The 27,430-nt window shown below is 58.9% G+C and overlaps 1 protein-coding gene across 5 annotated transcripts in view; it reads left to right on the forward strand.

The window, feature by feature from the left end:
* The first annotated feature begins 2,465 nt into the window (after positions 1–2,465).
* The window catches only part of RAB11FIP3 (RAB11 family interacting protein 3), a 33,592-nt gene continuing 8,627 nt past the window's right edge, over positions 2,466–27,430 (forward strand). The window contains exons 1-8 of one of the 5 annotated variants that reach the window (XM_054390999.1): positions 2,466–2,635; positions 7,120–7,149; positions 7,456–7,470; positions 7,699–7,830; positions 14,558–14,692; positions 21,280–21,315; positions 26,039–26,126; positions 26,445–26,548. In XM_054390999.1, the coding sequence (XP_054246974.1) occupies positions 2,481–2,635; positions 7,120–7,149; positions 7,456–7,470; positions 7,699–7,830; positions 14,558–14,692; positions 21,280–21,315; positions 26,039–26,126; positions 26,445–26,548 (695 nt within the window). In that variant the 5' untranslated portion in view covers positions 2,466–2,480. Of the gene's footprint in view, positions 2,644–7,119; positions 7,150–7,455; positions 7,471–7,637; positions 7,831–14,557; positions 14,693–21,279; positions 21,316–26,038; positions 26,127–26,444; positions 26,549–27,430 lie in introns of all 5 variants that reach the window. The other 4 variants (XM_054391001.1, XM_054390997.1, XM_054390998.1 and 1 more) reach the window with 4 other exon arrangements.

A 27,430-nucleotide genomic window follows, 5' to 3' on the forward strand; every position in this document is an offset into this window, starting at 1 on the left:
TAACCACAGCAGGGGGGGCCTGGAGTGCTTTGGGTTTATCTGTTTGGGTTCCTGGCAGCAGTTGTCTTCACTTTGTGTTCCCTAGAGTCATGGAATAGTTTGGGATGGAAAGGACCTTTAAGATCACAGAGTCCAAGCCTTACCCCAGCACTGCCAGGCACCATTGAGACATGGCCCTCAGCACCACAGCTACACAGTTCTGGAACCCCTCCAGGGATGGACACTCCACACTGCCCTGGGCAGCCTGGGCCAGGGCTTTATTCATAGATTCACAGAATGGTTTGAGTTGGAAGGGACCTTCCTCTCTACTCTCACTCTCCCCTCTCCCAGCTCCAAGCCATTGTCCCTCATCCTGGCATTCCCAGCCCTTGTCCAAAGTCCCTCCCCAGCTCTCCTGGAGCCCCTTCAGGTACTGAAAGGCTGCTCTGAGGTCTGCCTGGAGCCTTCTCCAGGCTGAACAGCCCCAACTCTCCCAGCCTGTCCCCATAGCAGAGGTTCTCCAGCCCTCTGATCACCTTTGTGGCTTCTCTAGATCCTCTCCAACAGTTCCATGTCCTTCTTGTGCTGGGGAAAATGGATGAGAGCTGCTGGCTGGGAGCAAAGCCAAGGTGCTGACTGCTTGCTCTGCTCCCCAGCACCCATGTAGAAACCACTTCCCCTTCCACCCCTTCGAGGCTTTCAGAGCTTCTGCCCAAAGTCTTGCAGCCTCTTTTGGTCTCAGGTGTGTGGAGGCAGCCATGGGTGAGGTGTTGAGAAATTCTACAGAAGTTCTCACTCTGAGAAGTGAGGGGGCTGGAGCAGGTCCAGAGAAGAGCAAGAGAGCTGGGGAAGGGTCTGGAGAAGAGGGCTGGGGAGGAGCAGCTGAGGGAGCTGGGGGTGTTGAGCCTGGAGAAGAGGAGGCTGAGGGAGACCTCATTGCTCTCTGCAGCTCCCTGAGAGGAGGCTGGAGCCAGCTGGGGCTTGGGCTCTGCTCCCAAGAAACAAGGGACAGGATGAGAGGAAATGGCCTCAAGCTGCCCCAGGGGAGGGATAGATCAGAGATGAGGAAAAATTTCTTTGCCTCAAGAGTGGTCAGGGCCTGGAACAGGCTGCTCAGGGCGGTGGTGGAGTCCCCATGCCTGGAGGGGTTCCAGAAAGCTGTGGTCATGGCACCTGGGGCCAGGGTTTAGTGGCCATGGTGGGGTTGGGTTGATGTTGGACTGGATGAGCTTGGAGGTGTCTTCCAGCTATTGCACTTCTATCATTCTGTGGTCATAGAATCACAGAATGTTAGGGGTTGGAAGGGACTTCCAGAGACCTTTGTATCCAATGCCGCTGCAAAGCAGGACCATGTAGGGCAGGTCACACAGAGACATGGCCACATGTGGCTGGAAGCTCTCCACACAAGGACACTCCACAACCTCTCTGGCCAGCCTGCTCCAGCCCTCCAGCACCCTCACACCAAACAACTTTCTCCTCCTGCTCACATCCAACCTCCTGCCTGCCACTTTGTGCCCCTTGCCCCTTGTGCTGGCCCTGGGCACCACTGAGCAGAGTCTGGCCCCAGCCTCTTGCCCCCTACCCACAGCTCCTTTAGCTCTTGCTGAGCATTGCTCAGCTGCCCTCTGGGGCTGCTCTTCTGCAGGCTCTCAGCCCCAGGGCTCTCAGCCTTTGCTGCTCACATTGCTGCTCCAGGCCCCTTAGCATCCTCACAGCTCCACTGAACTCTCTCCAGCAGTTCTCTATCCCTCTTGTAGTGGGGAGGCCTTGGACCTGTAGTCAAAGCAGCACCCAGCTGTGTGGTGCAGCTCTCCCTGAGGAGGTGGATCTCTGCCCACAGCCATCATTAGCTGCCCCAAAGCGTTTTCTGCTGCTAGGGGGTAAGCAATGGAGCTAACCCTGAGCCCTGGAGCTCTCCCTGAGCCCTGGAGCTAACCCTGAGCCCCGGAGCTCTCCCTGAGCCCTGGAGCTCTCCCTGAGCCCTGGAGCTAACCCTGAGCCCTGGAGCTCTCCCTGTGCCCTGGAGCTAACCCTGAGCCCTGGAGCTCTCTCTGAGCCCTGGAGCTCTCCCTGAGCCCTGGAGCTAACCCTGAGCCCTGGCGCTTTCCCTGAGCCCTGGAGCTAACCCTGAGCCCCGGAGCTCTCCCTGAGCCCTGGAGCTCTCCCTGTGCCCTGGAGCTAACCCTGAGCCCTGGAGCTAACCCTGAGCCCTGGAGCTCTCCCTGTGCCCTGGAGCTCTCCCTGAGCCCTGGAGCTCTCCCTGAGCCCTGGAGCTAACCCTGAGCCCCGGAGCTCTCCCTGTGCCCTGGAGCTCTCCCTGAGCCCTGGAGCTAACCCTGAGCCCTGGAGCTCTCCCTGAGCCCTGGAGCTAACCCTGAGCCCTGGAGCTAACCCTGAGCCCCGGAGCTCTCCCTGAGCCCTGGAGCTCTCGCTGTGCCCTGGAGCTAACCCTGCTGTGCTCCCTGTGTCCCCAGGCCAATGAGGTGACAGACAGTGCCTACATGGGCTCAGAGAGCACCTACAGCGAGTGTGAGACCTTCACAGATGAGGACAGCAGCACCCTGGTGCAGCAGGAGCTGCAGGACGAGGCGGAGACCGACAGCGCCATCGACTCGGCAGTGCCCTCCGAGCTCACGGACCCCATCGAGGAGCCTGAGCAGGGGTGAGTGGGGATGGGCTCACAGCTGCCTTGCCTGGCACACAGCTCCAGCACCCTCCAGCCACACCCTTCTGCTGCTCTGCCAAGGCTGGGGCTGAGCTATGGCCCTCAGCACCACAGCTCTGTCCCTCTGAAACACCTCCAGGGATGGGGATTCAGCCACCCCCCTGGCAGCCTGTTGCAGTGCTTGAGAAGCCTTTCACTGAAGAAGTTTCTTCTCATGTCCAACCTAACCCTCCCCTGGCACACTTTCAGGCCATTGCCTCTCCTTCTAGCACCTGATGCTAAGGAACAGAGCTCAAGCCCCAGCTGGCTCCAGCCTCCTCTCAGGGAGCTGCAGAGAGCAATGAGGTCTCCCTCAGCCTCCTCTTCTCCAGGCTCAACACCCCCAGCTCCCTCAGCTGCTCCTCCCCAGCCCTCTTCTCCAGACCCTTCCCCAGCTCTCTTGCCCTTCTCTGGACCTGCTCCAGCTCCTCAATGTCCTTCTTGCAGTGAGGAGCCCAGACCTGACCCCAGCACTCAAGCTGTGGCCTCCCCAGTGCCCAGCCCAGGGGCACAATCCCTGCCCTGCTCCTGCTGCCACCCCATTGCTGCTCCAGGCCAGGCTGCTGCTGCCCTTCTTGCCCACCTGGGCACTCCCTGGCTCCTCTTCAGCTGCTGGCACCCAGCACCCCCAGGCCCTTCTCTGCTGGGCACTTTGCAGCCACTCTGCCCCCAGCCTGGAGCCTCCCTGGGGTTGTTGTGAGCCAAGGGCAGGCCCCAGCCCTTGGCCTTGTTGAACCTCATCCCATTGGCTTCAGCCATGGAGACAGCCTGGACAGAGCCTTCTGTAAACCCTACCCTCAAAATTCAGGAGCAAAACTCAATCTTCAGGGCAAACTGGGAACAAACTGGGAGTGAGGGAGACCCAGGCTGAGCATTTCAGCTGAAGCGGGCTGAGTGTGCCTTGCTGGGACTGGTTGCTTTGTTCTTTGTGGTGGTAGCTCCATGCAGGACCAAAATAGCTTCTTTTTAATGATAATAATTAGCCTGCACCACACGTGGGCTGCTCCTGGAGCTGGGCCTGGCAATTGCTTTGAGTTAATCTTTCCTTGCCTTGGGAGAACTTCTGTACCCTCATTAGAACTTCTGTTTAGAACTTCTGTACCCTCATTAGCATCCTTCACCTCTCAGCTCAGTTCTGGGGTGATCCGCACACCCCTGGACTGCTCCCAGTTTTTCATCCAGCACACACCAGGCAATCTTCCACTGGGGGGTGGAGCTCCTCCTGAGCTTATTTTTGCTAAACAAGGCTGCACCCTTTGATGTGCAACCACCTCCTGTCATAACTGGTTTGAAATTGCTGCCTGAAGCACTCAAGTGTGAGCTAAGATCTTTGTCCCCATGTCTGAACTGCTGCTGGCAAAACTGCTCCTGCACCTCACTTCCTGCACTGGCACTGTTGCTTTTTGTTTTTCTTCAGGGTGAAACTGGGATGTTGGGAGGCTGGAGAGGGGAGGATAACTCCTTTAACACTGACCCAGCATGAGAAGGATATGGGTCTGTGAGAGAGGGGCAGAGGAGGCCACCAAGATGATCAGGCTGGGGGAGTTAGGGCTGCTCAGCCTGGAGAAGAGAAGACTCCAGGCAGACCTCAGAGCAGCCTTCCAGTACCTGAAGGGGCTCCAGGGGAACTGGGGAGGGACTTTGGGCAAGGGCTGGGAGTGCCAGGACAAGGGACAATGGCTTTGAGCTGGGAAAGGGGAGAGCGAGAGTGGAGAGGAAGAAGAAATTCTTTGGAATGAGGGTGGGGAGACACTGGCACAGGTTGCCCAGGGAGGCTGTGGCTGCCTCCTGCCTGGAGGTGTTGAAGGCCAGGCTGGATGAGGCCCTGAGCAAACTGTGCTGGTGGGAGGTGTCCCTGCCCATGGCAGGGGGTTGGAACTGGATGAGCTTGAAGCTGCCTCCCAATCCAACCCAATCTGTGAGTGTATGACCTAAGAACACCAATCTGCTGTAAAGCCTCTGGAGCCATCCTTGTTTCATGTCACACACAGGGTGGGTTTGGCCCTGAACACCACCCAGGCTTGGTGCTCAGATGAGCACTCACAGTCCCTGTCCCTTGAGAAAGCACCAGGGGTCACCTCCACCCCAGTCACATCCAAGACATCAGAGGTGCAGTGAGGAGCAGCTGAGGGAGCTGGGGGTGTTGAGCCTGGAGATGAGGAGGCTGAGGGAGACCTCATTGCTCTCTGCAGCTCCCTGAGAGGAGGCTGGAGCCAGCTGGGGCTTGGGCTCTGCTCCCTAGGCTCAGGTGCTAAAAGGAGAGGCAATGGCCTGAAAGTGTGCCAGGGGAGGGTTAGGTTGGACATGAGAAAAAATGTCTTTGCTGCAAGAGTGGTCAGGGACTGGAAGAGGCTGCCTAGGGAGGTGGTGGAGTCCCCATCCCTGAAGGGGTTCCAGACAGGTGTGGCCATGGCTGTTGGGGCCAGGGTTTGGTGGCCATGGTGGGGTTGGGTTGATGCTGGACTGGATGCTGTGGGAGAGCTTTCCCAACCCAAACCATTCCACAGTTCTGTGCCTGTAGGAATTCTGCTGGCTGCTCAGCACGGGGCTGAAAGGGTGCTGTGGATTAGGGGAGAAATGAGCTTAGGTGACTGTGCTGTGCTGGCCCAGGCTGCCTGTTCTCAGTGACCCTCGGGTCAGCAGCTAATCGGTGCTGAGCCGCGGGGCTGGCGCCCGGGGCCATGGCCACCTGCCTGCGTGCCCGCCTGCTGCCCACCATGCCCTGCCTCCGACTCACCTGCCTGTAGGTACCAGCTCTGCTTGGGGAGGGGGCTCTTGGCATGCCTTCTGCTGCCAGGGTGGGTGTGGGAAGGCCCTTTGGGTGCTGTGGTGCCTGCTGGCTGCCTGTGGTACATGCACAGAGAGTCCGGCTGGGCGAGACAGAAAAGCAGGGAAAGAGAGTTAAAGGTCTGGAGAGTGTGGGATGGAAGCATCTGGAATTCTCTTCCCAAGCTGCAGGATAGGAAAAGAGAAAAACAACCAAACAAGAAAACAAGGTCACAAGATAAAAAGATTCAAAGAAAAAGGTTCATTTGGCTTAAAGGTTTGGGAAGTTTGGGATGGGAACATCTAGAATTCTCTTCCCAAACTGCAAAGAATCAGGGAAAGAAGTTCATTTGGCCTAAAGATTTGGAAAGGTTGGAATGGAAATCCCTAAGCTTCTCTTCCCAAGTTGTAAAATAAAAAGAATTGAGGAAAAAAGTTCATTTGGCTTAAAGGTTTGGAAAGTTTGGACTGGAGACATCTGGAATTCTCCTGCCAAGTGGTTGGTAGCTGGTTTTGGTGCCATCAAAGCCCAAACAGGACCAGGGCTCTGCACCCCAAGGGCTCAGAGCTCTGGCAGGGGACAGTGAGTGGCATCCAAGCAGTGTGGCTGGTGGCTGCCCCACAGCTTCAAGCCTGCTTCTCAGGAGCTCTCCAAGCTCAACACAGCTTCGGTGGTTCTTGAGGCTGTGTGTGGTAGAGATCAGGGGGACTCTGGATCTGGAAGCCACCAGAGCCCCAAAGCCCTGGGGCTGTTTAGTCTGGAGAGGAGAAGGCTGAGAGGGGATCTGATCAATGTCTTTAAATATCTGAGGGGTGGGGGGCAAGGTGAAGGTGCCAGGCTCTGTTTGCTGGTGCCCAGTGAGAGGAAGAGGGGCAGTGGGCACAAGCTGGAGCCCAGGAGGTTCCACCTCAATGTGAGGAAAACCTTTTTACTGTGAGGCTGCTGGAGGCCTGGAGCAGGCTGCCCAGAGAGGTGGTGGAGTCTCCTTGTCTGGAGAGCTTCCAAAGCCACCTGGATGCATTCCTGTGTGCCCTGCCCTGGGTGCCCCTGCTCTGGCAGGGGGCAGGGCTGGGTGATCTCTGGAGGTCCCTTCCAATCCCCCCAGTCTGTGATTCTATGAAGTACTCTCAGTATTTCTTGCCTGAAGCATCCCTGGCTGGGGGTTTCCAGATGCCTTACCATATCTGCTTCTGGATGGTGCTTATCAAAGCACAGCCCCAGATTTAGAGAGCTGGAGGTGGGTTTTGGCTGTGAGTTCTCAATTCCACCCCCTGCCTTCTATTCCTGGAGAGCTTCCTGCTGCTCCGGGCTCTGACTCACTGCCAGCAGGGTGGGAGTCTGCTGGGTCCTGCTCCTCCTGCAGGACCTGCAGATGCCCACAGGCTGCAGTGGGTTTGGCTGTGCTGCTGGCTTAGCTGGGAGGGCTGACAGGGTTTGATTTAGGGCATCAGATGCTGCAGGTTTGGCTCATAAAAGGCTTCTCTGGAAGCTCTTTTCCTGCCCGCTTTAACAGAGCAGTGAAGCCACAGCAGCAGGATGGAGATGGGGCCCAGCCTGGCTCAGCTGGGGTTATAATAACACAGTCTGAGGGGGGTTAACATTGAATTCCTGGAGACAGGAATGGTGACAATCTCCCCCAAAGCCCCTAACAGTTAGCTGTGGCTCACAGACATGGCCTGCTCCCCCTGCTGTGGGGGTTGTCACCATAAAGCTGGGGAAGGGTCTGGAGAAGAGGGCTGGGGAGGAGCAGCTGAGCGAGCTGGGGGTGTTGAGCCTGGAGAAGAGGAGGCTGAGGGAGACCTCATTGCTCTCTGCAGCTCCCTGAGAGGAGGCTGGAGCCAGCTGGGGCTTGGGCTTGGGCTCTGCTCCCAAGGAATAAGCAACAATACTAGAGGCAATGGCCTGAAACTGTGCCAGGGAAGGGTTAGGTTTGGAGAGGAGGAAAAATTTCTTTGCTGGCAGAGTGGTCAGGGACTGGAAGAGGCTGCCCAGGGAGGTGGTGGAGTCCCCATCCCTGGAGGTGTTCCAGAAAGCTGTGGCCATGGTGCCTGGGGTCAGGGTTTGGTGGCCATGGTGGGGTTGGGTTGATGCTGGACTGGATGAGCTTGGAGAGCTTTTCCAACGAGGACACTTCCGTGCTCCTGTGATGTCCCATGGCCTGGTTGGCTGTGGTGCTGTCCCTCTAACCCCTTTCCCTGTGTCCCCACAGGTGTCACCCCCACGAGCTGGCGCTGGGCTCGGAGCTGAGCCCCTCCATGGTGACAGTGATCAGCGGCGAGGAGCACTTCGAGGATTATGGGGAAGGCCACGAGGCAGAGCTGTTCTCAGAGGGGTTGTGCAATGAGGAAAGCAGCTTTGGCAGCTCCTTCCTCTCACCCAGGTAATGCCCACACAGTGTCTGAACTGAGGGCTGAGTGCCCTCCCCCAGGCTGGGGGAGATGCAGAACTGTTTGTTCTGGGACACTTAGGATACAGCTTGGGTGTGGAACAGGAGCTGCCTCCCCCACTCCTTCCTTCCCCAGCACAGAGCCCATCCTCCCTTCCAGGGGCACTAATGCCTGGCATCTCTGGGAAGGTGCATCCCAGCCCTGCTCCCAGCCAGGATGTGGCTCCTGGGCAGGAAAAGCCATTGTCCAGCTTCCCCCCTCTGCAGCTGGGTGCCTGCTTGGCTGGGGTCTGGTCCCTCTCATGCTGTATCTCTGGCTTTGCTGGGATGCTTGGGTGGCTTCACAGGAGCTGTGGCAGCCTCAGGGACATGTGGAGCATTTGCTGCCCTCCTTGCACTGGGGCCTGAGAGCAGGCAGAGGCTGGGTGGTGACAGCCAAGCACCACCACCTGCCTAAGGAAGAGAAGCCCAGGCTGGAGGGATGCCCTCTGCTGCAGCACACAGAGCTCTCTGAAGACAGGACAGGTGCAGGGACATGTTCCTGCACCAAGCAGTGCATCTCCATGCAAGGCAGGAGTGTCCCTGCCAGGGGGGGAGAAGCCAAGAGTTGCCTTCTTCCCATGGGGGGATCCCAGAGCTCAGGCTTCCTGAGCAGTGTCAGCTTGCCACCACTTCCTTCTGCTGGCTGTGTGTTTCCCACCAGCTTCCCAAAGCCCTTCCTACAGTTGGGCAGTTCTGGTTGCCCAGGGCTGAAGGGGAAGAGCTGCTCTCAAACCTCCACATCTCGGCTTTGGGCAGCTCAGGGCTCGCTCTGGGCTTGGTGCTGCCATTCAGCATCCCCAAGCCATGACTTCAGGAAAGCAGTGCCCCAAAGCTGGGTGGGATGGGCACCTGTGGCACCAGTGCTGCACAGCTGGGTGTGATGGGCACCTGTGGGACCAGTGCTCACAGCTGGGTGTGATGGGCACTGTGGTGCTGGTGCTCACAGCTGGGTGTGATGGGCACGTGTGGGACCAGTGCTGCACAGCTGGGTGTGATGGGCACCTGTGGCACCCGTGCTCACAGCTGGGTGTGATGGGCACTGTGGTGCTGGTGCTCACAGCTGGGTGTGATGGGCACGTGTGGGACCAGTGCTGCACAGCTGGGTGTGATGGGCACCTGTGGCACCAGTGCTCACAGCTGGGTGTGATGGGCACTGTGGTGCTGGTTGCCTGCAGTGAGGGTCACTTTGCTCATCCATGCCTGCTGTCTGCTGGCACTGCCCAGAGGTGCCCAAGTGCTGCTGGGGGTACTGGTGCTGCAGTATGGGAAGTGCCCCACGATCAAGGACCAGCGTGGTGCTCCTGCAGAGCTTCTCTGTGAGGGTTGGCCTCCAAGCTAGTGCAGAAGCACCTGGCAAGGACAATCCTGAGCTGAAGGAGCTCTGCACTCAGCTCAGCATCTCCTGTGACACCAGGCTGCAGCTCCTTGCTTCTCTGCCCTCCACATCTTCAGCTCTTGACCTCTCAGGGCACCCTGTCCCCAGCCCTGCTCTCTCTGGGTCTCACCCAGGAGCTGATGTTCTGCAGCACCTTCCCTCTGCAGGGAGCAGCTTGCTGAGCACTAGGCCAGGCAGCTGCTGGTGGTTTGTGCTGGAGACTCACTGCTGGGGCTTGCTGCAGACCAAGGCCCCTGAGGAAGGCCATGGCTGTGTTTGGCACAAGGATTATCCTCATGCCCTGAGCTTGGGCTGCCACTGAGTGGGGGAAGGTCCTTGGCTGATGGCTCTCTGGGGCTGTGCAGGGCCCCTGAGCACAGCCAGGCCCTCTCAGGGCCTATCACCTGGTGGGACCTCCAGCATCTGCAGGGTAGCTCTGCTCCAGGGTGAACCTCTGGGGGCTGGCTGTGGTCACTTCACCAGGTTACAAGAGTCTCTAAGTGGACAATTTGAAGGTCTGACCTCAGCAGGTTCCCCTGCCACAGCTCCAGACCTTCACCAGAGGACTGATGCAGACCCCACAAGCCCTCAGGGACTGCCAGGGGCTCTTGTATTTAGTCTTCACAGCACAGAACCTCAGAGAATCTTTGGCTGAAAGAAACCTTCTAGGTCATCCACCCCAACCTTCAGCCCAGCACTGCAAGGTCACCAGGTGTCTTGTGGCCTCTTCTCTTGGCTTCCCATCTCCTCCCTGCCACATCCATCTGGCAGGAGAAGCCTTTCTGCAGCACTTGGTGGGAGATGAAAGGCAGCTGGAAAGAAGAGCTCCTCACACACCCCCCCCCGCCCCCCGCTTTGGCTGCCAACCTGCTGTGGCAGTGAGCTGCCATGGCTTGAGGCTGGGCTGACCACTAAAGGGGTGCCAGAGGCTCTCCATGAAGCCCTCTGCCTTCCCAAAGGGAAGAGAAAGGGAAGAAGGGAAAGAGACTGACAGGGTGGGAAAAAAACTGAAGCAGCTGGGGTGTAACAGGAACAATCAAGAGGAAAGAGAGCAAAATCAATAGGAAAAGAATGAAATCTAGAAATGATCAAAGACTGAGCTCTCCCAGAGTCCAGACAGCCCTCAGCAGCAGACAGGAGCTGGATTCAGGAATTCATGGATTAGGATCAGAGGCAGAACGTTCAGAGTCCTCCTGGGACACTGATCACTGAAGAAGAGGCTTGACCCTGGGGATCCCTCAGCCTGCTCCTGAAGATGCCCTCCATGGGCTGCAATCCCTTGGTGGGCAGCTGAGGGTCACCTGTGCTGTCTGCTCCTCCCCACAGCTGCCACCTCTGCCTTCCTGCAACCCGAAGTCATGCCCAGGAGGAAGTCTCAGGCAGAGCCCTTCTGTCCCCCAGCCCTTGGCAGGAGCTCTGCCCATCAGCTCCTCCCTGCTAGCAGCAGCCCCTGGCTGTGCCAAGCTGCCCTAAGCTGCAGGAGCCTCAGAGAGCAGGGACAGAGCTGGGCAGGGACAGCTCAGAGCAGCACAGAAGTGGGCAGGCAGGAAGTGCAGAGGGTGGCAGCTTGCCAGGGGGGTGGGTGGGGACGCCCTGAGCTGCAGTGTGGTTGGGCTCTCACCCACTCAGTGGGCAACCAACCAATACAGCCAGGGGCCACCTCTCTTACACAGAGCCAGTGATGCCAGGCTGGCCCTGGCTTCTCCCCCACACTTCAGCTGCCATTTGGATTCCTCCTCGTTTGTTTTTTGGGTTCATGCCTCACCCAGGGGTGCCCAGGAGCAGGGTGAGGTGGTTCAGCCTGTGGGACCCTCCAGACATGGCTCCTGTTCAGCCAGGCACAGGGACAGAACCCAGCCAGGGCCACAGCACCTCCTGCAGCTGCCACAGAGCTCCTCTCACCCTGCTCAGAGCCTGAGGGACCAAACCGGCTGCTAGTGGAGGATGAGGAGCCTGGGTCCAGGCCTGCCTAAAGGGCAGGGAGAAGGATCTCCAGTTAGGTTTCTCTTGTCCAGGAATGGGAAGAAATGAACAATTCTGGGCATTCCGAGCTGCCTGTCCTGAGGGGGCTGGGAAATACTGCACAGAGCATAGCCTCAGAGCCTGGCCCTGGGGGCAATGGGCAGCTGGCCCTGGGGTGATGGGCAGCTGTAACTGGGGTGATGGGCAGCTGGCCCTGGAGTGATGGGCAGCTGGCCCTGGGGTGATGGGCAGCTGGCCCTGGGGTGATGGGCAGCTGGCCCTGGAGTGATGGGCAGCTGGCCCTGGGGTGATGGGCAGCTGGCCCTGGAGTGATGGGCAGCTGGCCCTGGGGTGATGGGCAGCTGGCCCTGGAGTGATGGGCAGCTGGCCCTGGGGTGATGGGCTGCTGGCCCTGGGATCATGGACTGCTGGAACCCCACTGCCACCAAAAACATCACTGAGGGATTCAGCAAAGGCACCTCTGAGTCAGCACCTCCTTGGCCTGGCCTCACCCGTGTGTCTGTGCCATGGGGCAGGCTCAGCCCTCAGCAGTGTGTCTGTGCCATGGGGCAGGCTCAGGTCTCAGCAGTGTGTCTGTGCCATGGGGCAGGCTCAGCCCTCAGCAGTGTGTCTGTGCCATGGGGCAGGCTCAGGTCTCAGCAGTGTGTCTGTGCCATGGGGCAGGCTCAGGTCTCAGCAGTGTGTCTGTGCCATGGGGCAGGCTCAGGTCTCAGCAGTGTGTCTGTGCCGTGGGACTGGCTCAGGTCTCAGCAGTGTGTCTGTGCCATGGGACTGGCTCAGCCCTCAGCAGTGTGTCTGTGCCATGGGGCAGGCTCAGCCCTCAGCAGTGTGTCTGTGCCATGGGGCAGGCTCAGGTCTCAGCAGTGTGTCTGTGCCATGGGGCAGGCTCAGGTCTCAGCAGTGTGTCTGTGCCATGGGACTGGCTCAGGTCTCAGCAGTGTGTCTGTGCCATGGGGCAGGCTCAGGTCTCAGCAGTGTGTCTGTGCCATGGGACTGGCTCAGGTCTCAGCAGTGTGTCTGTGCCATGGGACTGGCTCAGCCCTCAGCAGTGTGTCTGTGCCATGGGACTGGCTCAGGTCTCAGCAGTGTGTCTGTGCCATGGGGCAGGCTCAGCCCTCAGCAGTGTGTCTGTGCCATGGGACTGGCTCAGGTCTCAGCAGTGTGTCTGTGCCATGGGACTGGCTCAGGTCTCAGCAGTGTGTCTGTGCCATGGGGCAGGCTCAGGTCTCAGCAGTGTGTCTGTGCCATGGGACTGGCTCAGGTCTCAGCAGTGTGTCTGTTCCATGGGGCAGGCTCAGGTCTCAGCAGTGTGTCTGTGCCATGGGACTGGCTCAGGTCTCAGCAGTGTGTCTGTGCCATGGGGCAGGCTCAGGTCTCAGCAGTGTGTCTGTGCCATGGGGCAGGCTCAGGTCTCAGCAGTGTGTCTGTGCCATGGGACTGGCTCAGGTCTCAGCAGTGTGTCTGTGCCGTGCTGCTGGGTGGCCCTGCCAGCTGCCAGCTGGGTTTCAGGTGCCTGTCTTCGCTCACCCCTGATCTCTTTCTCCTGCACTGCTCCTGTTTCTCACTCTGAACCTTTCTTGCACTGCAGGCTGTGGCTTCCAGGAGCATGACTCTTCTGCAGGACCCTAAAGTAACCCAGGCTCTGCTGGTCAGCACCCCTTGGCCAAACTCCATCCTGTCAGGTGGCCATGGGAATGGCTCTCTTCTTTGCCAGGCGTGGGTGAGTGCCTCAGAAGTTTGTTTTCCATGGCAGCAGCCAAAACTGAAGTGTGGATAGGACCCATGAGCTCCCCAGGCTGCTGAACATCCTGCAACCCCTCATGGCCCATTGCCAGGCGATCTTCCCTGGGGGCTGCTTCAGCCTCTCTGTGCTCTGCTTGGTAGGAGACAGAGGATGAATCCCAGGCACCTTTGTGAGCTTAGCTTCAGAGCTCTCTGCAATGAAAATCTGACCCTGTGCCTCACAGCACCACAGCTGCTCTGTTCCTAGAGCATCCCTCTGGGAAATGCTGACCCAGCAAAGGAGCTGGCTCAGGGTGCCCAGCACAGGGCCTGCCCTGGCTGAGGCAAACCAGCACCATTCCCAGCACCATTCCCAGAGCCTCTCAGATAGGTTTCTGGGGAGACACTGGAACAGGTTGCCTAGGAAGGTTGTGGATGCCCAGGCTAGGCTGGATGAGGCCCTGAGCAACCTGAGCTGGTGGGAGGTGTCCCTGCCCATGGCAGGGGGTTGGAACTGGATGAGCTTTAAGGTCCCCTCTGACCCAACCCATTCCATGCATCTATGTCAGTGGTGGTGCAGAATGAGCTTTGTGGCTATGTAGGTCTGTGGGAGGCTGCCCTGGGGTCTTCTGCAGGCATGGAAACATGGGCCGTGGAAACATGGATAAGCTCAGGCCCCATCAACATCTTGGGTCCCATCAGCAGCTCTTGGTAGGAATTTTTTTATTCTGTGTCACAACTAAGGTGAAGTTTCTGGGTGTGATGTCTGATTGTCTGGAAAGGAGGACAACTGAGGCTGTTCAGCCTGGAGAAGGGAAGGCTCCAGGGACACCTTAGAGCAGAGAGCTGCACCTTCCAGCACCTGAAGGCTGCAGAGGGACTGTTCCCAAAGCCTGCAGGGACAGCACCAGGGGCAATGGCTTCAAACTAGAACAGAGCAGCTTGAGATTGGATGTGAGGAACAAGTTCTGCACCCGGAGGCTGCTGGAACACTGCAGCAGGTTGCCAGGGAGGTGGTTGAGGCTCCATGCCTGGAGATATTCAAGGTGAGGCTGGACAGGGCTCTGGACAACCTGATCTAGGGGAGGATGTCCCTGCTGAGTGCAGAGGGGGTTGGACTGGAGGAGCTTTGGAGCTCCCTTCCAACCCAGAGCATTCTGTGATTTCTGTGAACACTTCACTTTTGGCTGCTGCCATAGGAAAGAAGCTTCTGAGGTCCTCCCCAGCACTGGGCAGGGCAGGAGCCACTGCACCTGACAGGGCCTGGGTAGGGTGGGGCTGGCCAAGGTCTCTGGCCAGAGGGGGATGAGTCCTGCTGATTTACAGCAGCTCCACACTGGCTGTGATTTGGCTTCTGCAATCAAGGTGGGAGCTCACCCAGTCCACCCCCATGACATTTCTAATGCCAGGCTTGTATCTGCCCCCCAAAAGCTGCCCTGCCCCAGGGGTTTAACAGCCGTGGGGGTGTGGGGGTGCTGGTTGGACTGGGTGAGCTCAGAAGGCTTTTCCATGATTCCATGCTGAGCTTGTGGAAGCCACAGCTGACCAGCAGCCCTGTCTTGTTCTGTCCTCTGCAACTGACCCTTCTGCTCTCTCTAGCTCCAACCCTCTGGCTGCCAAGCTGCGCAGCCTCCTGGCAGATGAAGCCTTTGAGTTTTACTGTAGCCAGTGCCACAGACAGATCCACCGCCTGGAGGACCTCTCTGCTCGCCTCACTGACCTAGAGATGAATAGGTAATGAGGGGAGGAGCTCCTGCCCTGCCGCGGGGCCCCTGCCCTGCCTGCTCTGCTGCTGCAACCACACTCTGCAGGGGGAGGCTGTCCTTGCCTGCCTCAGCTTTGCTTTGCTTGGGGTCTTCTCAGAGGGCTGCAGAAGCTCCCCTGTGGGGACAGGCTGGGAGAGTTGGGGCTGCTCAGCCTGGAGAAGAGAAGGCTCCAGGGAGACCTTAGAGCAACCTTCCAGTAGCTGAAGGGGCTCCAGGAGAGCTGGGGAGGGACATTGGAGAAGGGCTGGGAGTGCCAGGATGAGGGACAACGGCTTGGAGCTGGGAGAGGGGAGAGTGAGAGTGGAGAGGAGGAAGAAATTGTTTGGAATGAGGGTGGGGAGACACTGGCACAGGTTGCCCAGGGAGGCTGTGGCTGCCTCCTGCCTGGAGGTGTTGCAGGCCAGGCTGGATGAGGCCTTGAGCAGCCAGGGCTGGTGGGAGGTGTCCCTGCCCATGGCAGGGGGTTGGACCTGGATGGTCTTGAAGGTCGCTTCCAACCCAACCCATTCTGTGGTTCTTTGGCTGCTGAATTCCAGCACACCAGGTGAGACACTCCAGGTGCTAAAGGCTGTGGTGATGTTCTGGAAGTTTCCATGAAGCCTGGCAGAAAATGAGAGCCTTCCTTGCTGCTCTGGGCAGCCTCTTTGCATGTCCTGCTGAGTGCTTCTCCACCCTCCTTGTCCTGGAAGCCTTCAGCTGACGGTGTACAGTATTTCTGTCACCAAGGAGCAGGCTGCCAGCATCTCTGGCCAGGCACCCCCAGCATGGAGCACTCCTCCCTGCTGGTCAGCCTGGCAGGGCAGCTCCAGCCTGTCCTGCTCCAGCAGTGACCTGTCCACAGCAGCTTGCTCCTCTCTGTGCCCTGGAACCTTTCCTCTCTTGCTTTGCAGCCACAAAATCTGATTCCACTCAGCTTTACCAGCTGCCTGCCCACCCAGGTGCCACCACCAGCTGGGGAGATGTAATGGGTGACAGGGCCTTGGTGTAGGAGCTGCAGGAACTTTGGAATGTGACCTGTGAGATCCAGCAGGCAGCAGGGGCTTGGCAGTGGGGAGGGATTCCAAGCAGCCTGCTCACTGTGCAGCCCTCCTGGCAGCCCCAGGGGCAGGGGTGGGGCTCTGGTGATTGTTCCCCTGCCTGCTGTGCTTCTTCAAGCCCAGGTCATGGGATTGGCCTCGCCAGGCACAGTGTTGACCTGGGAGCTCTCCTGGGCTGTGGGAGAGCAGAGAGGAACCTGCCCTGGAGCTTTTCACTAGGGCAAGTACTTCCCTCCCATCCTCCTTCTTGGCTCAAGAGTTGCCTTTGCTCTTGGAGGCCTTGGTGCTCAGTGCTGGCTCTCAGGATCACTGATGGCTCTCAGGGTCACTGATGACTCTCAGGGTCACTGATGGCTCTCAGGGTCACTGTTGGCTCTCAGGGTCACTGGTGACTCTCAGGATCACTGGTGACTCTCAGGGTCACTGATGGCTCTCAGGGTCACTGGTGACTCTCAGGATCACTGATGGCTCTCAGGGTCACTGGTGACTCTCAGGGTCACTGGTGACTCTCAGGATCACTGATGGCTCTCAGGATCACTGATGGCTCTCAGGGTCACTGATGACTCTCAGGGTCACTGATGGCTCTCAGGATCACTGATGGCTCTCAGGATCACTGGTGACTCTCAGGATCACTGATGGCTCTCAGGATCACTGATGGCTCTCAGGATCACTGGTGACTCTCAGGATCACTGATGACTCTCAGGGTCACTGATGGCTCTCAGGGTCACTGGTGACTCTCAGGATCACTGATGGCTCTCAGGGTCACTGGTGACTCTCAGGGTCACTGATGGCTCTCAGGGTCACTGATGACTCTCAGGATCACTGATGGCTCTCAGGGTCACTGATGGCTCTCAGGGTCACTGGTGACTCTCAGGGTCACTGATGACTCTCAGGGTCACTGGTGACTCTCAGGGTCACTGATGGCTCTCAGGGTCACTGGTGACTCTCAGGGTCACTGATGGCTCTCAGGGTCACTGGTGACTCTCAGGGTCACTGATGGCTCTCAGGGTCACTGATGACTCTCAGGGTCACTGGTGACTCTCAGGGTCACTGATGACTCTCAGGATCACTGGTGACTCTCAGGATCACTGGTGACTCTCAGGGTCACTGATGACTCTCAGGATCACTGATGGCTCTCAGGATCACTGATGGCTCTCAGGGTCACTGGTGACTCTCAGGGTCACTGATGACTCTCAGGATCACTGATGGCTCTCAGGGTCACTGGTGGCTCTCAGGGTCACTGGTGGCTCTCAGGGTCACTGATGGCTCTCAGGATCACTGGTGGCTCTCAGGGTCACTGATGACTCTCAGGATCACTGATGACTCTCAGGGTCACTGATGACTCTCAGGATCACTGATGACTCTCAGGGTCACTGGTGACTCTCAGGATCACTGATGACTCTCAGGATCACTGATGACTCTCAGGGTCACTGGTGACTCTCAGGGTCACTGGTGACTCTCAGGATCACTGGTGACTCTCAGGATCACTGATGGCTCTCAGGGTCACTGATGGCTCTCAGGATCACTGGTGGCTCTCAGGGTCACTGATGACTCTCAGGATCACTGATGACTCTCAGGGTCACTGATGACTCTCAGGATCACTGATGACTCTCAGGATCACTGATGACTCTCAGGATCACTGATGACTCTCAGGGTCACTGGTGACTCTCAGGGTCACTGGTGACTCTCAGGATCACTGATGACTCTCAGGATCACTGATGACTCTCAGGGTCACTGGTGACTCTCAGGGTCACTGGTGACTCTCAGGATCACTGGTGACTCTCAGGGTCACTGATGACTCTCAGGATCACTGATGGCTCTCAGGATCACTGATGGCTCTCAGGGTCACTGGTGGCTCTCAGGGTCACTGGTGGCTCTCAGGATCACTGGTGACTCTCAGGGTCACTGATGACTCTCAGGGTCACTGATGGCTCTCAGGGTCACTGGTGACTCTCAGGATCACTGATGACTCTCAGGATCACTGATGACTCTCAGGATCACTGATGGCTCTCAGGGTCACTGGTGACTCTCAGGATCACTGATGACTCTCAGGATCACTGATGACTCTCAGGATCACTGGTGACTCTCAGGATCACTGATGACTCTCAGGGTCACTGGTGACTCTCAGGGTCACTGGTGGCTCTCAGGGTCACTGGTGACTCTCAGGATCACTGGTAGCTCTCAGGATCACTGATGGCTCTCAGGATCACTGATGGCTCTCAGGGTCACTGGTGACTCTCAGGGTCACTGATGGCTCTCAGGATCACTGATGGCTCTCAGGGTCACTGATGGCTCTCAGGGTCACTGATGACTCTCAGGATCACTGATGGCTCTCAGGGTCACTGATGGCTCTCATGGTCACTGATGACTCTCAGGGTCACTGATGGCTCTCAGGGTCACTGATGGCTCTCAGGGTCACTGATGGCTCTCAGGATCACTGATGGCTCTCAGGATCACTGATGACTCTCATGGTCACTGGTGACTCTCAGGGTCACTGATGGCTCTCAGGGTCACTGATGGCTCTCAGGGTCACTGATGGCTCTCAGGATCACTGATGACTCTCAGGATCACTGATGACTCTCATGGTCACTGGTGACTCTCAGGATCACTGATGGCTCTCAGGGTCACTGATGGCTCTCAGGGTCACTGATGACTCTCAGGATCACTGATGACTCTCAGGGTCACTGATGACTCTCAGGATCACTGATGGCTCTCAGGGTCACTGATGACTCTCAGGATCACTGATGACTCTCAGGATCACTGATGGCTCTCAGGATCACTGATGGCTCTCAGGGTCACTGATGGCTCTCAGGGTCACTGATGACTCTCAGGATCACTGATGACTCTCAGGATCACTGATGACTCTCAGGATCACTGGTGGCTCTCAGGCTGTGCTGTCACTGAGGAGCACTCTGGACAGCTCTGCACACAGCAGCAGCCTCTCTGCATTTGAGTCTCTCTCCACCAATGCTACCTGCAGAGCTGAGCCAACATCTCAGAGCCCCCTGGAGTGGGTGGGATTGCCAGAGGAGGCTTCTCTGTGCCCTGGTGGCACAGTTGGAGGTCCATGGGTTGTGGCTGAACATGGACTGCTTGGACTCAGGGTGAGCTCTTCATGTTCCTCCCCTGTGTCTGGGGCTTCCCATGCACAAAGGTGCTGGAAGTCTGTTCCAGGGGTCCTGCTGGAAGGGACATCACCACCCCCACCCCTGTGTGCAGTGAGGCTGTGAGGTATCCCCAGGCAGGGCCTGTTTGCTCCCAGCACCAGCAGCAGTGTGAAGCCCTTGGAGCAGGGCCTCAGTCCTGGGGTGCAGGTGGAGACAGCAGCAGCTGGACCCAAATCTGTGCCGAGCAGCCTGGCCCTGTGCCTGGGAGGGGAAGGCTGAAGGCACCACTGCAGAAGCTGCCAGCAGCTGGGGTGAAGCCCAGGCAGCCACAGCCTGGCTCTTAAGGGCTGTGGGTGTAGGTCTGGTGCATTACACTTGGAAGATGAGGAGCCTGATCCTGGCACCAGGGCACTGCTTCTCGAGCCCACAGCACAGGAAAACAGGGAAGAAATCTGCCAGGAGCTTGGGGTGAGCCTGTTTGGGGCCAGCAGCTCTGTTTTGGTGCCCTTGAAGCAGCAGTGGGGGGTCCCAGCCCCTCCTGAGGCCCTGCAGCAGGCTGTGTGCACAGGAACAATATTTGTCCTCCTCAGCTGCTGAGGACATGCTGAGGGCTGAGGACTGCTGGGGAGCCTGAGGCCCTGACCTGCTGCCCTCGGGGGGTGCTGAGCAGCCTTGAAGCGTGGCCAGCAGCAGCTCCTGGGCTCCTCAGCAGGAGGCTGGGGTCAGGATGCCCTCTGGACAGAGGAGCCCCTGGCTGGGCATTGTTCTTTGGGAAGAGGAATGGTCCTCAGCTGGTTTTGATCCCTCCTTCTAAGGACTGCTCTTGGAGCCCAGGGCAGCAGTGGGCTCCTGGGGGCCTTGGTTGGCTGTCACTTCAGGCTGAGCTAAGCCCTGGGGCATGCAGCTGCTGCTCCTCAGCTTGGGCTGGAGCTGGGTTTGCTTCCATCCCCCCCGTGGGGGTTTGGTGTCTGAGATGTGTCCCCTGCTGGCACCTCCTTGGGTGGGGTGGGAGGTGAGGAGTGAGGTGCCACACAGTCACCACCCACAGGGCTGGCAGGGGCAGCCCAGCAGCCATCCCTGGGGAAAGCTTTTGTGTCTCAGCAGGCAGAGGGCTGCAGCCCCCTCCCCAGGGCGTGCCAGGGTAGCTCTGCCCTTGGCAGTTGTGCCGTGGGTCAGGCTGAGCAGCAGCTAAGCCCTGACCGCTGTGGCATGCTGGCAGCTGGCTCGGGCACACAGGGAGCCAGGGGTGAGTTGGTGTTAGCTGTGCAGGGCTCCCAGCCCTCCCCCTGCCTCCCAGCCAGGCAGGACTCCAGCAGCACCTCCTGAGGTCTCCAAGACACAACTCAGCAGCAGCTCTCTGCTCATCCAGAGCCCAACAACCCTTGTGGGAAGCACAGTGTGCAGAGGCCTGGAGGAGCTCCCAGTGCCCCAGCCCCTGGGCAGGGAGGGCTGGAGGAGCTCCCAGTGCCCCAGTCCCTGGGCAGGGAGCTGTGTGGGGGTGGCAGGGCAGGGAGGGAGGGCTGGGTGCTGTGGGGTGCAGGAGCTCTAGCTCAGCAGTGCCAGGCTGTAGCCCACCAAACTATTATTAGCACTCCTCCTTGGGGATCAGCTTTCAGGCCAGGGAGCAGCCTGGGTGCAGTTACTGGAGGTGGTGAGCTGTGGGCTTCTGCACAGGGGTTCAATCTCACCCATGGAGCAGGGCAGGGGAGGGGGCTCCTGGCGGGTCAAGGCAGCAAGGGGGTTCCTGCAGGATGGGGGCAGGAGGGGATCCTGCAGGATCAGGGCAGGAGGGGTTCCTGCAGGAGGAGGGCAGGAGGGGATCCTGCAGGATGGGGGCAGGAGGGGATCCTGCAGGATGGGGGCAGGAGGGGTTCCTGCAGGAGGAGGGCAGGAGGGGATCCTGCAGGATGGGGGCAGGAGGGGATCCTGCAGGATGGGGGCAGCAGGGGATCCTGCAGGATGGGGGCAGGAGGGGATCCTGCAGGATGAGGGCAGGAGGGGATCCTGCAGGATGGGGGCGGGAGGGGATCCTGCAGGATGGGGGCAGGAGGGGATCCTGCAGGATGGGGGCAGGAGGGGATCCTGCAGGTTGAGGGTAGGAGGGGATCCTGCAGGATGAGGGTAGGAGGGGATCCTGCAGGATGGGGGCAGGAGGGAATCCTGCAGGATGAGGGTAGGAGGGGATCCTGCAGGATGGGGGCAGGAGGGAATCCTGCAGGATGAGGGTAGGAAGGGTTCCTGCAGGATGGGGGCAGCAGGGGGTTCCTCAGCCGTGCTTTTGCCCTGGGCTCTGCATGCCAGGGGTGCTGCCATCACCAAGGACTTGCCCCAGGCTGCTCCCAGTTTCCTGTTTCCCTCTCTCCACTGTCAGGTCTCCTAACTCTTTCCTGTTTTTTCTTCTTTTTTTGCAGTCCAAACAAGAGGCTCTCCAGCAAGAAGGTGGCAAGGTAAGCTCATGCTCTGGGGCTGCTTGGGCAGGGGCTGCCTGTGCCAGCTGCTGTGCCCAGGGGAGGAGCTTGGCAAAGGAAGCCCAGGGTTGTCCTTCTGGAGGTGCTGGGAAGAGCAGGGCTGCAGTGGCTGCCCTCCTGAGGGGAGGATGCTCTCGCAGGCTCCCAACCTGACTGCTGCCAGGGTAAAAGCAGGGCTGCTTCTGCCCTCCTTCCTGCCAGTGCCCCAGCAGAGGGCATGTGGGGTGGGGCAGGAGTCTCCAGGAGGCCATGTCCCTCTGGCCTGCTTGGCCAGGCTGTCCCCTCCCTGCTGTCCCCATGGAGGGTCTCTAGATGACAGCACAACCACTCAGAGAGACTCCTGCAGCACCCCAGCAACCTCAGTCAGCTCTGGGTTGTGTTTGGCATTGCTCAGTGCCATCCTCAGCCCCTGGCCTCACAGCTCCCCCTGCTCCATCACAGCTGTGGGGAGGTCCTGAGGGCTGGCTGCAGCTAACCCCATCCTGGGGATTAGTACTGAGCTGCTTCTGCCCTGGGGGATGTTCCTGTGGTTCCAGGAACCCTTTCCTCAGGGGCTGCACAGAGAAAGCTGCAGAGTTTGCTCTGAGCTGTTGGGGGGGACGGTCCAGCCCCTTCCCACGACACCTGGTCCTCATTATTCCATTCCATGCCCTCCTGCCACCATGCTTGTAAGGATATGAATCAGGATGTGCCCAGGTGGGCAAGAAGGGCAGCAGCAGCCTGGCCTGGAGCAGCAATGGGGTGGCAGCAGGAGCAGGGCAGGGATTGTGCCTCTGTGCTGGGCACTGCTGAGGCCACAGCTCAAGTCCTGGGGTCAGGTCTCAGCTCTCACTGCAAGGACATTGAGGGCTGGAGCAGGTCCAGAGAAGGGCAAGAGAGCTGGGGAAGGGTCTGGAGAAGAGGGCTGGGGAGGAGCAGCTGAGGGAGCTGGGGGTGTTGAGCCTGGAGAAGAGGAGGCTGAGAGAGACCTCATTGCTCTCTGCAGCTCCCTGAGAGGAGGCTGGAGCCAGCTGGGGCTTGGGCTCTGCTCCCAAGGAACAAGGGACAGGACAAGAGGAAATGGCCTCAAGCTGCCCCAGAGGAGATTCAGGTTGGCCATGAGGAACAATTTCTTCCCCTTGAGGGTTGTCCAGGCCTGGCCCAGGCTGCCCAGGGCAGTGCTGCAGTCCCCATGGCTGGAGGGGTTCCAGAGCTGTGTAGCTGTGGTGCTGAGGGCAGTGGTGCCCTGGCAGTGCTGGGGTAAGGCTTGGACTCAATCAGCTCAAAGGCCTTTTCCAACCTAACCAATTCCCTGACTCCATACCCAGCTTGACCTCTACCCTCCTGCCCTGCCCTCTCAGGAGAGCTCTTGCCCTCAGTGATTGGTTTGCTCCCTGCTGGTGGCAGAGCAGGGCAGCAGGCAGCTGGCTGTGGGTGATGCTGGCAGCACTGTGCCCTGGCACCCTCTGCTCCCTGCACTGACCCCGGCAGCTCCTGGCTCTGCTCTCACTCCCTTCCCTGCTCCCTTTCCCTGTGCTCAGCAAATCTACCCTGGCACCATGTCCCCTGCTGGCGAGGAAGCAGCTCCTTGATAGTACATTTCCTGCTTCCAGTCTCCTGCCTTCCTGATCTGTGTCCAAAACACCAACAGGAAAGGAGGTTGGAGGGAGCAGCCTGGCCCCAGCTTCCTCTTTCACCACTGGGGTTTGTCCTGAGTCTGGCAAAGCCAATTCAGGGAGAATTGGAGTTCATCTGAGGCTGGAGCTGCCCTGTCCCACATGGGATTGATGCCTCTGGCCCCTGGCTTTGGGAAGATGCTTTTGTGAGAGCAGGACTCCTGGGGTTAAGCAAATATTGGTTCATTTGGGAACTATCAAGTTCAGATTGTGATAACAAGAGAGAGATAACAGAGTCTGGTGAGAGCTGAGTAGGGCCTGCAGAGCAGCCTGAGGGAAGCCCTGTGTGGCTCAGGCTGTGCTTACTGAAGAGCACCCAAACGTTTGCCTTCAGGCAGTGGAGCTGATTTTGCTGAGGGCTCTGCCCTCCGGTTTCTTTCTTTGTTCTGCAGGTTCTGCTCCTGCCAAGAATCTGAGCTGCTGAGGCCCTGTTGTGCTTGGCATCATTTAAATGACAAATGTGCCCAAGGTCTGGGCAGCTCAATGGAGACTGAGGGGTGAGGATGGAAACCCAGGCTGTGGAGCCAGTTATAGAACACAGCCTGGCTCAGCTTGGAAGGGAGCTCAGAGCTCATCTCCAAGCCCCTGCCATGCCCAGGGACACCTCTCAGCTAGACTCAGCTGCTCAAAGCCTCATCCAACCTGGCCTTGAACACCCCCAGGCAGGAGGCAGCCACAGCCTCCCTGGGCAGCCTGTGCCAGACTCTCACCACCCTCACACTCAACAACTTCTTCCTCAGCTCCACTCTAACCCTGCTCTGCCTCAGCTTCAAACCATTCCCCCTTGGCCTGGCTCCAGACCCCCTCAGCAAAAGTCTCTCTGCAGCCTTCCTGCAGGATCCCTTCAGGTCCTGGCAGGCAGCTCTGAGGTGCCCCTGGAGCCTTCTCCTCTGCAGGCTGCACACCCCCAGCTCCCTCAGCCTGTGCTCACAGCAGAGCTGCTCCAGCCCTTGCAGCATCTTTGTGGCCTCCTCTGGCCTCACTCCACAGCTCTGAGTCCTTCTCCTGCTGGGGACAGCAGAGCTGGAGGCAGGATTGGAGGTGAGGTGTGGGCAGAGCAGAGCCAAGGGGCAGAATCCTCTCTCCTGCCCTCTGCCCACACTCCTCTGGCTGCAGCCCAGCACACAGCTGCCTGCTGGGCTGCAGGAGGGCACTGCTGGTTCTTGGGGAGCTGCTCAGCACCCAGCACCCCCAAGGCTCTTTGTTCAGGGCTGCTCTTAACCCACTCTGCCCCCAGCCTGGATTGGCCTGGGCTTGGCCTGCTCCAGCTGCAGGACCCTGCCCTTGTTGGACCTCCTGCAGCTGGCACTGGCTCACTTCTCAAGCCTATCAAGATCTCTCTGGATGGAATCTAAACGTGGCCAGGGCTTGAGCATCTGAACATAGTCTGAGGGTGAGGATGGAAACCAGGCTGTGGTCCCTTTGGTGGAGCCAGTGTTGCTTTCAGAATACTTGCCAGAGCATCTTGTGAGTCAGGGAGGATTTGGGAGCCCATGTCACAGATTCCAGGGAAAACACAAAGTGAGGTTCAAGGACAGCTCTGGGGCTTCCTGCTCATCTCCTGCTGGAAGCAGCAGTGGCTGCAGAGGTAGCTGAGGCTGCTCCTTCTTTGGGTTAAGTGCCAGAGCAGAGTGGTTTATCTGCAGGCAGCATCTGCCTGGGGTTCATGGAGCTGCAATGGAGTCATAGAATTGTTTGGGTTGGGGAAGCCCTCCAAGGGCATTGATTCCAACCAATCTAAATGCTCCAGGGCTGGGGCTGAGCCATGGCCCTCAGCACCACATCTCTGCCTCTCTGAAACACTGCCAGGGATGGGGATTCAGCCACCTCCCTGGGCAGCCTGTGCCAGGGCTTTTGGTGAAGAAATTATTCTTCATATCCAACCTAAATCTCCCCTGGTGCAACTTGAGGCTGTTTCCTCTCCTCCTGTGTCTTGTTCCTTGGGAGCAGAGCCCAACCCCCACCTGGCTCCAGCCTCCTCTCAGGGAGCTGTAGAGAGCAATGAGGTCTCCCCTCAGCCTCCTCTTCTCCAGGCTGAGCACCCCCAGCTCCCTCAGCTGCTCCTCCCCAGCTTTGTTGCCCTTCTCTGGACCTGCTCCAGCTCCTCAATGTCCTTCCTGCAGTGAGTGGCACACTGCTGATCACCAACCGATCACCAACCCTCCACGTGGCAGTAGTGGCTTCCTGTGGCACAAGATGGTGGAGCTAAGGGAGGCTGTGGATGCCACTTCCCTGGAGGTGTTCAAGGCCAGGCTGGATGAGGCCTTGACCAACCTGGGCTGGTGGGAGGTGCCCCTGCCCATGGCAGGGGGTTGGAACTGGATGATCTTGAAGGTCCCTTCTAACCCAACCCATTCCAGGATCTGCAGCCCTCCCACGAGGATCAAGTGCAGCTCAGCCCCTTTGGCTCAGCACCAGTCTGTGCACACCAATGCCCTGAGGCCTGGCTGATGATTAGCTCAGCCTTGGCTGTCCCAGCAGTGCAGGGAGGTGGCCTGAGCTGTTTCACAACAGCCCCAGGAGTCGTTCTCCCCTCCCAAGCCTTCCACCAGCTGCCTTCCACTTCTTAGGGACCTTATCAGCAGCTAGAGCAGAGTACTCTGTCCCTTGCTGGCCAACACCTGCCCTTGGGAGGCTCCTAAAGATGGCAAGTGAGAAGAGCAGACTCTTATCTCTGCCCATTCCAAAGAGCAAGAGCACAGTGACCGTGGGATGAAGTCCCAGCAGCTTCTGTCCATGCCTGCGTGTCCTTACCGGGCACCCTGCCTCAGCCCTGCCGCTGGGGAGCCTGCTGGTGAGGAGGAGGACCTGGTGGTGACCACCACTGCTCCCCCAGGGCCCTTCCCCATGCTGTGCTTGGCTGCAGACCTTGCAGCCTGGGAGTGGGCAGTGCTGTCCAACCCCCTGGGGAAGGAGGTGGCAGCCGAGGAGGGGAGAGCAGGCAGCGGATCCTGCCAGAGCTGCTGTCAGCTGGAGCCACCATGTGCCGGGATGGTGTCCCTGACCCTGGGGCTGCTGTGGGTTGGGGTGGCCTGTCTCTGTTACAGACAGCTGCACCAGACCAGCACGCTGGCCGTGATGGAGGACTCCTACCGGGGGGCCCTGGAGTGCGCGGAGGAGGACATCACCGACAAGGTGAGAGCGGCGCCGGCTGCAGCCTGGGCTGGGCTGGCAGCCTCAGCAGGGAGCTTCTGCACAGCTCCCACTGGGCAGAGCAGGGCAGGGGGGGCACAGCAAGACCTCCATGGCAGGGGGATGGAGAATGAGCCAAACTGACCCAGCATCTGGAGTCCTCACCCCTGGAGGTGTTTAAAGCCACCTGGCTGTGGTGCTGAGGGAAGTGGTTGGGTGGCAGTGGCTGAGCAGCAGTGCTGGGGTGGTGAGCTGTGGGTGGGGGCTGGGCTGGGTGCTGTCAGGGGTGTGTGGTGCTGATGTGCCTTGTGGCATCCCCAGGTGGTGTTCCTGGAGCAGAGAGTGACGGAGCTGGAGAAGGACACTGCTGCCAACGGCGAGCAGCACAGCCGCCTGCGCCAGGAGAACCTGCAGCTGGTGCACAGGTGGGGCCAGTGCTGGGGCAAGACCTGCCCCTCAGAAGGCATCCTCTGCCTCCCTGCTGCCCTGCTTAGCCTCCCCCCTCCACATCCTACAGCAGCTTGCCCCAGGGAGACCCCAGAGCAGTGCCTGAAGGGGCTGCAGGCAGGGCGCAGAGAGGTAGGTAGCTGATCAGACTCTGCTCTGCTGAGAAATCAGCTGCAGCTCTGCAGCCAGTGCTGTGCCCCCAGCACAGGAGAGACATGGAACTGATGGAGAGGGTCCAGAGGAGGCCACCAAGATGATCCAAAGGCTGGAGAACCTCTGCTGTGAGGACAGGCTGAGGGAGCCTGGAGAGGAGAAGGCTCTGGGGAAACCTCAGAACTGCCTTCCAGTACCTGAAGGGGCTGCAGAGGGACTGTTCCCAAGGCCTGCAGGGACAGCACCTGGGGCAATGGTTTGAAATGAGAGCAGAGCAGCTTGAGATTGGATGTGAGGAACAAGTTCTGCACCAGGAGGCTGCTGGAAGACTGCAGCAGGTTGCCAGGGAGGTGGTTGAGGCTCCATGCCTGGAGATATTCAAGGTGAGGCTGGACAGGGCTCTGGACAACCTGATCTAGGGGAGGATGTCCCTGCTGAGTGCAGAGGGGGTTGGACTGGATGAGCTTTGGAGCTCCTTTCCAGCCCAGACCATTCTGTGACTCCAGGAACTCAGCAGCTCAGTATGTGGGGAAAGGAGGCAGTAGGAAAGTAGTGAGACAGAAAGGCAATAGCAGGAAAGCTTCCCAGCTCTGCCTTCACCCATCCTATCCCATCCCACCCTGGCAGCTGGGGTTCAATCCAGCCAGGGTGCTGCACAAGGGCTGAGTGTGAGATCACAGTGTCCCTTTTCTGGGGCTCTGGTGAAT

This window comes from Indicator indicator, chromosome 22 (assembly GCF_027791375.1).
Source record: "Indicator indicator isolate 239-I01 chromosome 22, UM_Iind_1.1, whole genome shotgun sequence".
In the NCBI taxonomy this organism is placed as follows: Eukaryota; Metazoa; Chordata; class Aves; order Piciformes; family Indicatoridae; genus Indicator; species Indicator indicator.